The sequence below is a fragment of the Arachis stenosperma genome, chromosome 2 (genome assembly GCF_014773155.1).
Source record: "Arachis stenosperma cultivar V10309 chromosome 2, arast.V10309.gnm1.PFL2, whole genome shotgun sequence".
In the NCBI taxonomy this organism is placed as follows: domain Eukaryota; kingdom Viridiplantae; phylum Streptophyta; class Magnoliopsida; order Fabales; family Fabaceae; genus Arachis; species Arachis stenosperma.
In genome coordinates this window covers 1,429,178-1,439,375 of record NC_080378.1, presented here as the reverse complement: position 1 = coordinate 1,439,375, position 10,198 = coordinate 1,429,178, and the positions used below count along the sequence as shown (strand labels likewise).

The 10,198-nt window shown below is 32.1% G+C and overlaps 2 protein-coding genes across 2 annotated transcripts; both read right to left on the bottom strand.

Moving 5' to 3' along the window:
• On the bottom strand, positions 1 to 4,354 carry LOC130960771 (2-alkenal reductase (NADP(+)-dependent)-like). The gene is made up of 5 exons (XM_057886233.1): positions 4,022 to 4,354; positions 2,517 to 2,694; positions 1,761 to 1,927; positions 792 to 874; positions 1 to 696 (listed from the first exon to the last, which is right to left on the bottom strand). Exons 1-5 carry the CDS (start codon positions 4,244 to 4,246, stop codon positions 318 to 320), a joined length of 1,032 nt encoding a protein of 343 aa, XP_057742216.1. The 5' UTR covers positions 4,247 to 4,354; the 3' UTR covers positions 1 to 317.
• A 1,993-nt stretch (positions 4,355 to 6,347) lies between these two features.
• Positions 6,348 to 9,401, bottom strand: LOC130961178 (uncharacterized). Its single transcript, XM_057886913.1, has 2 exons — positions 8,063 to 9,401; positions 6,348 to 7,561 (listed from the first exon to the last, which is right to left on the bottom strand). Exons 1-2 carry the CDS (start codon positions 9,399 to 9,401, stop codon positions 6,348 to 6,350), a joined length of 2,553 nt encoding a protein of 850 aa, XP_057742896.1.
• Between the last annotated feature and the right edge of the window lie 797 nt (positions 9,402 to 10,198).

The following is a 10,198-nucleotide window of genomic DNA, read 5'->3' as shown; positions in this document are numbered from 1 at the left end:
TCATCTTTAACAGCAGATTATATTAACAAAAACTATATTAAATACACTCAGCAGTATTTAAGAAAATTAGACTAACGACTTACAACACTAAGCCAACATATTAAGTATTAACCAATGTTGATGGCTTACTTGTAACTGAAACATGGATCCTTTTTCTCCCTTTCACCAATTTACAGCCCAACTCAACACTCCATAAAGCATCCACTATCATATCGGAACCAAAGGGTAAAAGCAATTGGAAAGTTTTGCTATAGAACAAATGAAAACACTCACCCATATATACTAAACACCAAATGGAAGAAAATAAAACTACACATTCATTCACGAGCAAGAACAATCACTTGTTTTCCAACATTGCGACCGCTAAAAAGGCCAACCAAAGCCGGAGGAGCATTTTCAAGGCCCTCGACTATGTCTTCCACATAAACAATCTTCCCTTCTTTAATTTTCGGCACGACGTACTCCAAGAACTTGGGATATAACTGATAGTAATCAGCAACATTAAAGCCTTGCATACGAATCCGCTTGAATATGAGATTCGCCAGATTTGTTACACCTTCATGTTGAGCAAGATTGTACTGCGAGACCATTCCACATACGACTATTCGGCCATGGACTCTCATATTTAGCAGCACAGCATCAAGTGTCTTCCCCCCAACATTCTCAAAGTAAATGTCAATGCCTTCAGGGAAGTACCTGATTTGTAAAATGATAAGAACCAATATTCACTAGTATGTAGTTTTAAAAAGGAAACTTAACTCCATGGCAGTTCAAATTTTTATATCACAAACCTTTTCAATGCGCCATTGAGGTCTGGCTCTTCTTTGTAGTTAAAAGCATCATCAAATCCTAATTTATTCTTCAATAAATCCACCTGGTTGTAAAAACACAAGAACTCAGGTAAAAGAATAACTAGGTAACTTTTCTTTGTGATCAAATTTAAAATGAACGGATTTCATGTCTTGCCAATCAAATGCTTTATAACATCATAAATGAGGGGTTGGATGCTTAATGGGATTATGTGCAAAAAAATTGGAAGTATTAACAAACATAAATGACAATATGTTCATTTGACTAAGATGACTATATATTAGATGTCTTGGGAGTTTCAACACACGTCAAAGTTATCATATACAAGAGTTTACGTAATTCGTAGAGCTTAAGTAAACTTGAGTCATAAAACTCAAGTTAACACTAGAGTTTGATAACCTTGAGATATATAGTTACTTACAAAAGCTTGGAAATTGGCAACAGTTTTCTGCATGATAATCATGCTATTACAAAAATAGCATAATAACCCAAATTAGTTCCTAAAAATAATTTAGTCAACTACTTTAGTCCCCACCCTTTTACTCTGTTAAACAAATCAGTCCAAACATTAGATTATTCCATTAGAGGCTAACAAAGCTCGCTTGAGTGGGGATTGATTTGAAAATAAATTTTAGAGACTTTAATGTCTTTTTTCAATAATAATGGGGACTGATTTGACAAAACATTATAGCCTCTAACATGAGAATTTGACATGAAAACTGATTTATCAAATGAAGTAAAAGGTTGGGGACTGATATGTCTAATGAAGTCAACGTCTGGGATTTGGTAATTAAAATTTGTTGGGAGACTAAAAATTCTGTGGAGGCTTATTTGGAATATTACTTTACCAAACAAAAGTACTTAGAATAGAATAAATATGGAGAATAAGGGGATTTACCACATATATATATATATATATATATATATAACAAGAGAAATAAAATGAATACCTTGTCTTTACTTCCAGCACTTCCAATGACATAACAACCAGTGAATTTAGCAAATTGACCAACAAGTTGACCAACTGCACCAGAGGCAGCAGAAACAAAAACTTTCTCTCCTTTCTTAGGAAGCCCAACTTCAAAGAAACCAGCATAGGCAGTCATTCCTGGCATACCTGCATTCATTGAGTCAAAATTAAAGAATGTCTAAACAAACAATAATCCCAAGAACTATAAGCAAGTAACATCCATAATCTTGCAAAATAACCGGTCGGGTTTTAGAACCTTGAAAACTAATCATTCAAGTATAATTTCCTCTATAACATAGCTTGTCAGACAAATGCTCTAAAATGAATAAGGGTTGTTCCGGCCATATAACCTTCACTCCCCCAATCCCATCTCTAATTTAAAACACAGGAGACTTGTCTCTCCTAGTTGAAAATGACAAATCCATCCATAAATATTCCCAATTTCTCACAATTATATGACACTGAAAATGACAAATCCATCCCTCACCAATCCCCTGATTACTAGAAAAGTTTGTCCCACTCCATTTAGAAAATAGAGACATATTAGTCCTCCTGTACATGTTCAGATTTTGTAAGGTAGGACAAATGTATCACTGTTTCTGAATAATACTTACAAACAAATGATTCATTTATCGCATGAAATCACCATAATAAGGTTACAGTTGAGAATTATACCGACATCAAAGTGCTTATTTCACAAGAATTAATTAGACCCAAAGTTGTTGAAGAAACATACCAAGAATTCCAGTATAGTATGAAAGTGGGACATCGGTGTGCTTGATTTTGAAAAGTATTAGAGATGCCGGGACCAAACTGTACTCTTCCCATTTGATAAACCCCCACACCAAATCACCCTTCTTGTAATCCGGGTGTCCAGATTCCAGGACTTTAGCCACACCATATCCTGTTAATGGCTGAAATAATGAAACAGTTATTGAAATAGAATCATCAACACAGCAGATTGCTACATGAATGGCTTCTTAGATCAAACTGCAAAACCGATCATTGGGAGTTTCCCAAAGTACAAACACCATTAAACCATTTTTCATTTCTACACTCTTCCAAACCAAAAGGTATAGAATTGATTATTTTTTACCTATTGTTTCCCATGTTGTTTGAAAAGCATCCTGTTATAAGGTAAATTGAGGCTTTCTAAGTTGAAGATTATAATCAATAATGAATTTCTAATTTCAAATTTCTCAATTCTGCATTGCCATGGTACAATAATTATACAGAATACTAAAAGTTCTATTAATTCAATTGGATTGAGTGTATAGTCTAATATCAAGAAGAACACAATAGCTACAAAGTTCCATGATTATAAGGAAAACTAACACATTTGACTTCCTAATAAACAAATGCTGTTTGAATTTTATCCTAATCCTATTGCTGTTTCCATGGGGTATCCCATTTTTTAAAAGATGGTTGATAGAGTTGGTAAAACCAAACTCATATTCCACAAGGACACAAGTTCAATTCCTGCCACAAATGTGAGGACTATTTTGGCGTATGATCTAAAAGTAACTCTACAAGTGCTCAAAGAACCTAGAGGTATATCATCACCACTCACTATTCACTATAATGCTCAAAATACTTGAGTTCCACATCTTTAATTTTTTTTACTACCAATCCCTCTTGCTTGTACAGAAAAAATCAGCCACCAAATTAGCCACTCATATAGCATACATGTTGAAATACAAAAGATATATCGAAAATGTGTATAAATACAGTGTCTGATTTTTTTGTACACACGTATCATTTTTTATAAATTATCAAGACTCTGACACCGATAAGTGATAAATGATAAGTGATAAAAACATGCAGTGGCCCCAGTGATGTTTGTTATTTAAACATAACATCAAAGAGTGCGTAACCTTTACTCAACTTTCAAATATGTGACAAAAACCAGAAAGTTCCAAACATGCAGCACTTTTTTTTTTCTGGTTTTCCAAAACCCAATTACTCCCAACCTCCCAAGTTATTAGCTCAGGTGAACATGCAGCACTAATCTAATAATATCATAAAAAAATTGGCAGCTATCCGACACAACTCTCAATTTTACCATCAATTCCTTATTTTCGGTTCCTCAATTAATATCCAAATGATTAAAGCGCGACAATGGAAAAGCAGCTCAAAGCTATATAAAATTGTAGATGTTAAGTTAAATGAGATAATTAGGGTTATTTTTTTACATTAAACAGAATTTTCGAAGCAAAAAAAAAATTAAAAAAAAAAACTTACAGAGCCAGGGGCATATGTACGGAAGCCTTCGGGGCCTTCCATCTTGCTCATGAGGATTCGCATATACGGATCACATGAGAGGTAGAGGTTCTTGAGAAGGACCTCGTTGGAACCTTCCGGAAGCTTCAGTGAGATGGTGCCTTCAACTATGTCCATGTCTGATTCCTTAGGGAAACCAGTTACGTAATCCTTCAGAACCACTTGCTTGTTCTTCACTTCCGCCATTCTTACGTTCTTGCTGCTCTGTTTCTCAGATCAATATTCAGTCTGCGTTTTTTTTTTTTTTCGTTAGACTCGCGCGTGATTTTTTTTTTCCCCCTTCAGAATTGAGGTGCCGGCTTCAGCGAAAATTTATAGGGGAAACCACTGCATGCTTTTTTTATATATATTTTTCGCACGCTATTTTCCGGTCTAATGGATGAATCATCACGTCAATAAAATATTATTATTTTTTATTAATATTTAATCAATAATAATTAGAAAAGTCTAAGGTAGCAATTTTATTGAATTTTAGTCAACATGTAATCAGCAGAAAAAGATGAATCATTGGATGAAATCTCACACCATCAAATCATCATTAATGGCTAATTGATGGCTAACAATCACAAAAATTACTGGCTCCCTAACATTACTCATAATAATTTATGCTTATATTTATAAATATTTTATAATAAAAATATATAATTTATATTTATTAAAATTTTATACATATAAATTAATATAATTTATATTTATATTTATATTTTTTATAATTTATACACATAAATTAATAAAGTTATAATTTAATATTTATACTGATTAAATAATAATAAAAATTATTAAAAATTATTATTTCTAACAATTTTTTAATAAAAAATTAAACTGTAACAAATTTAAATTTTATTTAAAAATTTATTATTAATTAATGAATTAATTACTCTAGAACCAATCCAAATTAATTTGCTGCATGCTATTTTGCTCCAAAATATTCGATTTTTTATTTTTTGGTTTTATACATATTTTTTTAATTTAAAATTTTGTAAAAAAAAATAAATGGTGTAAATTTGTTTTTTTTATTGAAAAAAAACTTTAAAAAAAATGAATTAAGTATATATATATATACCATCAACTACTAATATTTTATTTTTTTACTGATCATTTTATTGAAAGGCAGATTTTTTCTATATTTAATATATAATTTAAATTTTTGACAAATTCAATTACGAAATGATGACTTATTTTCTTTTAAATCACTGGAATTTGCTAGTTAGACCGGTTTGTATATTGAAGAATCTAGGACGAGTATAATTTTTTTCCAACAACAATTATTAGTTAGAAACAATATAGTATTTTTCAATAACAATTATTCTATATCACTTGAATCTTCCATTAATAATTAACGACGATATAGTCAAATAATTTTTAAAAAATATTGGATCGGATGTTTTTATTTTAAAAAGAATTTATTGCGTTAAAATTTTTGAATTTACAATAACAAACTATATAGGTTTTTCCGTTAATTAAATTTGTTATTTTTACTTAAATAAATAAGTTATTCAAAATATGATAAAAAGATTGATATATCTTTATTTGATAAATTTTAAGAATCTTAACATAATAATTTTTTTTGAAACAAAAACATTGAATATAAAATTTTTTAAAAATTTATTTGTATATATACTAATAATTAAAAATATTGATTATATTTTAATATGTGTAAGCATGAGCATATGGAACACGGGAAGAGGAGTGTTAATTATAATTTATAATCATGTACTTTGCACATGGATGTAACACAACCTTTATTCCCCTACTATTATATTAAAAAATGTGAAACACAAGTCAAAAAAATTTAATAAAGATATTTGTGAAATATAATGTAAAAGAAGAAGACGAAAAACGTTCCATTTGGCATAACTTGGGATTTGGTAAGAGATGCCATGTGTGTCATATTCACTTTGTCATTTGTCACTAATTAGACCATCTCCAACAGGGAACTCATCCTAGTTTTTGTTTATGGTCCACCTGTCATAAAAAATAACTCCACATCAGCTTTTGCATCATAAACAGTAAATAGAAACTCATAGCATCTCTCTCTTCTCCATTAGGAGGAACTAACTTTAGTCCCTGTTGTGGTCCCACCTAATTAATTAATTAATTAAAATACTTGAAATTAATGTAATTAATTTTTTTAATAATATAATTTAAATATTTAAATTTAAAAATAATTCACTATTAAAAGATATTAATATTAAATAAATTTATACATAACAACAATACACAATATATAATTCGGGATTACACAAATTTGTAAAATTACTTAATACAAAAAAAACATAATTAAATTCTACAGTTGACGACAAGCATTGTGAAATTGCCATATGTGTTCAATCAAGTCCTCTTTCAATTGTCTATGCTGCTGCCTATTTCGAAGTTGGGCATTTCTTTGGAGAAATTGATGGTATGGTGCAAAATCTTCTTCTCCCAGCTGAGGTTGTGATAATCCATTTTCAACATCATCATACTCTAAGCCTTGAGCAAAATTTCCTGCATAAGTGTCTCTTTCATCCTCAACAATCATATTATGCAATATAATACAAGCTCTCATTATGTTGGCAAGCTTCTTCTTTTCCCAAAAACGAGCTGGACCACGTATAATTGCAAAGCGTGCTTGCAACACTCCGAATGCTCGTTCCACATCTTTTCTTTGCCCTTCTTGGTATTGTGCAAATAACTTGTGTTTCTCCCCTTGTGGCTTTGAGATTGATTTGACAAATGTGGCCCATTCAGGATAAATACCATCTGCTAAGTAGTATCTCATTGTATAATTATTACCATTAATAGTATAATTTACCTTCGGAGCACGATCATTTAGAATGTCATCAAATACTGGAGAACGATCTAACACGTTGATATCGTTGTTTGAACCAGAAACTCCAAAGAACGCATGCCATATCCAAAGGTCTGAAGATGCTACAACCTCAAGTACAATGGTTGCAACCCCACGATAACCACTCATGTACATACCTTTCCACGCCTTTGGACAATTTTTCCATTCCCAATGCATGCAGTCAATACTACCCAACATGCCAGGGAAGCCACGACCCTCCGCCATTTGTAGCAGGCGGTGTACGTCATTTGGATTGGGTTTTCGCAAGTATTCATCCTGGAACACAGAAATGACACCTTCAACAAATTTTTCCAAGCATTCAATTGTAGTGTTCTCGCCTATGCGCACATAATCATCAACAGCATCAGCTGCTACGCCGTATGCTAACATCCGTATCGCAGCGGTACATTTCTGAAGTGGCGACAAGCCTCTTCTTCCAGTTGCATCAACCCTCTGGTGGAAATACGGATAGACGTTTGAGAGAGCGTCTACTATCTGAAGGAACACATCTCTTCTCATTCGAAATCTCCGTCGAAAAATGTCAGCATTATACACCGGTTCATCTGCAAAGTAATCTTGAAAAAGGCGATCATGTCCTGCTTCTCGATCTCTGTTGATCCATCTACGAGTAATTGGGATAGGGCTTCTATCGATACCTTCTTCTTCTGAATCTTCGAGTAAATACTCATCGATCTAATTATCTATCAGTGTGTTATCTTGCCGTCTTCTTTTGCCATACAAAGCCTCATTAAACATATCATCAAAATTTTTAGCCATATGGAGAAATGTAATTTTTAGTTCTCTGTCGAGGTGAGAAAGAAGAGTTGAAGTGGAGTTGTGGAGTCATTGATAGTTGATATTTATAAGTGGAGAAACTAGTTTTGTAACGGCTAGTTTTGCAACGACTAGTTTTGCAACGGCTACTTTTGCAACGGCTAGTTTTCCTTAACGGCTACTTTTGCAACGGCTACTTAACGGCTACTTTTGCAACGGTCACTTTCATGAACAATAACGGCACAATAATATTGACTAATTTAAAAACTTACATCAGAAGTAAATAAAACAAACTACATCACATAGCAGTAATACGCAATAAATAAATAAGAACATACTACATAACACTACGAATACAAGGAACCATTAAGTAAACCACTTGGCCATTATTTTCTCACATGCAATCTCATGAAGAGCTCGTCGTTTCTCACTCATTGTAGACGTGTCAGCATTAAGTATTTGCATATCAATTTCCCTTTCTTTTGCTTTTATCTCCATTTCTTTAATATACCTCTGAGTTTGTAATTCTTGTTCTTTCATTGCCGCTTGAATTTGTATCTCCTTCTCTTTGATTGCCATCATCTTTGCTCTATGTTCCTTCTCCTCTTCTCTTTCTTTTTCCCTTTCCATTAGTTCCTTTTCTCTAACATTCTTAATATCTTCCATGAGAGATAATTTTTTGACAACCGATGATTTTCTTTCGCTAAAATCTTCAGACATCTGTGCTTTTCTCTTACCTCTTCGCTTGCTCTTCTTTGATCCTTGTGGGCGAACGGGAGAGTCCACACCGGGTTCGTCAGCCAACGGTGTTTCTGGGTTTGATGAGGATGAGTATGCTCCAGTTGCACTAACTTTGGTTCTCTTTGAGCCGCCACTTTGTGTAGGTAGTTGGCTTCTCCATTTTTGCTCCAACCGAAGCATGTTCCAATGCCTCTCAAAAGTGAACTTTTGACCATAATTTGTGGAATAAAGTTTATAAGCCAACTCCTTTATATCATCAGCGTTCGAACCACTCCTTATGTTTCGACTAGCTTGATCGTAGCAACCAGCAAATTGTGCAACAGCCTTGTTGATCTTATACCATCGTTTCTTACATGCAACTATCCCCCTTGTCATGTCGGTGCAAAATTCTACACAGTAGCTATGAATTCGACTCCAAAATGTTTCTCCCTTTTGATCGGTACCAACTACAGGGTCAGTTGAAACATTTAACCACGCACTGATCAACATTTCATCCTCTTCCCAATGCCAGTGTTGAATACTATCTTGCCTCCGATCTTCAATATCATCATCATTGAGGTCGATAGCATCTAATCCACGAGGGTTGGCAAAATCGGAATATTGCGAATTTGGACTAGATTGTATAGGAGTCTGAGAAGATGGGTTAGAAGAGCCACCAACACCAGATGAGTTATGTCTTGATGCACTGAATTGAGTTGGAAACGGCAAAGAAGTTGGAGTAACATTTCCGATAGAAGGGTTAAATATGGATGAAAATGGAAAATGAGGTGTTTGTGAATTTTGATTTTGCGGTTGGAATATAGGAAACTGATTATTATAAGGAGCTTGAAAATTGAAATTAGAAAGATTTTGTGGATTTGGATTTTGAAATGTATTTGGTAGTGTGATGTTTTGATTTGGAACTTGAGTGTTTGAGGTTTGAGATTGTTGGGTATTTGGAATTTGAGGAAAGTTTTGTAAGTAATTGAAGAAAGAGTTGAGTTGGTTTGGATCCATTTTTTCGAAAAAAAATAATAGTAGTAAAACTTTGATTTTGTAAACTTGGAAGAAGATGAGGAAGAGTAGTAGAGAGTGTGAGAATAGAAGTGTATCTAAGTGGTATATATAGAGTAACAAAATATTAATTTATTAATAATAACAGTAACATAGTAACGGCTAGTTTCTAACAGCTAATTTTACAACGGCTAATTTAATGTAATAATATAAATTATTAATTAAATAAAAATTTAATCATTTAATTAATTAATTATTATAATTATTAATAAATTAAATATGATTTAATTATTTAATATAATAATTAAATTATATTTAATTTATTAATAATTATAATAATTAATTAATTATATAAAGTATACTATATATATATATAAAGTTTTAAACTTTTAATTTTAAACTTTTAATTTTATATACTCTGAGCAGGGCTTCACCTGCTTTGAAATTTGTGAAGGTCCTCATTTGATATTTGCTCCAACGGTAAAGCTTCCCTTTTTACTGACACACAGTAAATGAGGTTCATAATTTTTGAACCGTTGGAATTGCTCTTACTATGGTCTTACTTTCTATTAAACTACTTTTCTATATTCTTCTATATTAGTTCATCATAACAATAAAAAAATTTTGTAATCCACAAATTTAGCCTAACAGAATACATAAATTCAGTTCTAATTTTAGTCTTTATTATCTTATCACTTATCTTATTTTTATGTTATTTTTTTATCTTATTTTTATTTTTTACTTTCATAGACAATACACTATATATATTTAGTTTTACTTTTATAATTCAATATACAATT

Bases quoted from the DNA above. Each gene is read 5' to 3' on its own strand.
- LOC130960771 (XM_057886233.1), bottom strand. From the start codon at position 4,246: ATGGCGGAAGTGAAGAACAAGCAAGTGGTTCTGAAGGATTACGTAACT. The intron at 2,695-4,021 runs GTAAGTTTTTTT...TCATTATTTCAG, and splicing joins GTACATATGCCCCTGGCTCT to CCATTAACAGGATATGGTGT. The intron at 875-1,760 runs GTATTCATTTTA...TTTTACAACCAG, and splicing joins GTGCTGGAAGTAAAGACAAG to GTGGATTTATTGAAGAATAA.
- LOC130961178 (XM_057886913.1), bottom strand. From the start codon at position 9,401: ATGGATCCAAACCAACTCAACTCTTTCTTCAATTACTTACAAAACTTT. The intron at 7,562-8,062 runs GTGAGAAAATAA...ATTTACTCGAAG, and splicing joins AGCTCTTCATGAGATTGCAT to ATTCAGAAGAAGAAGGTATC.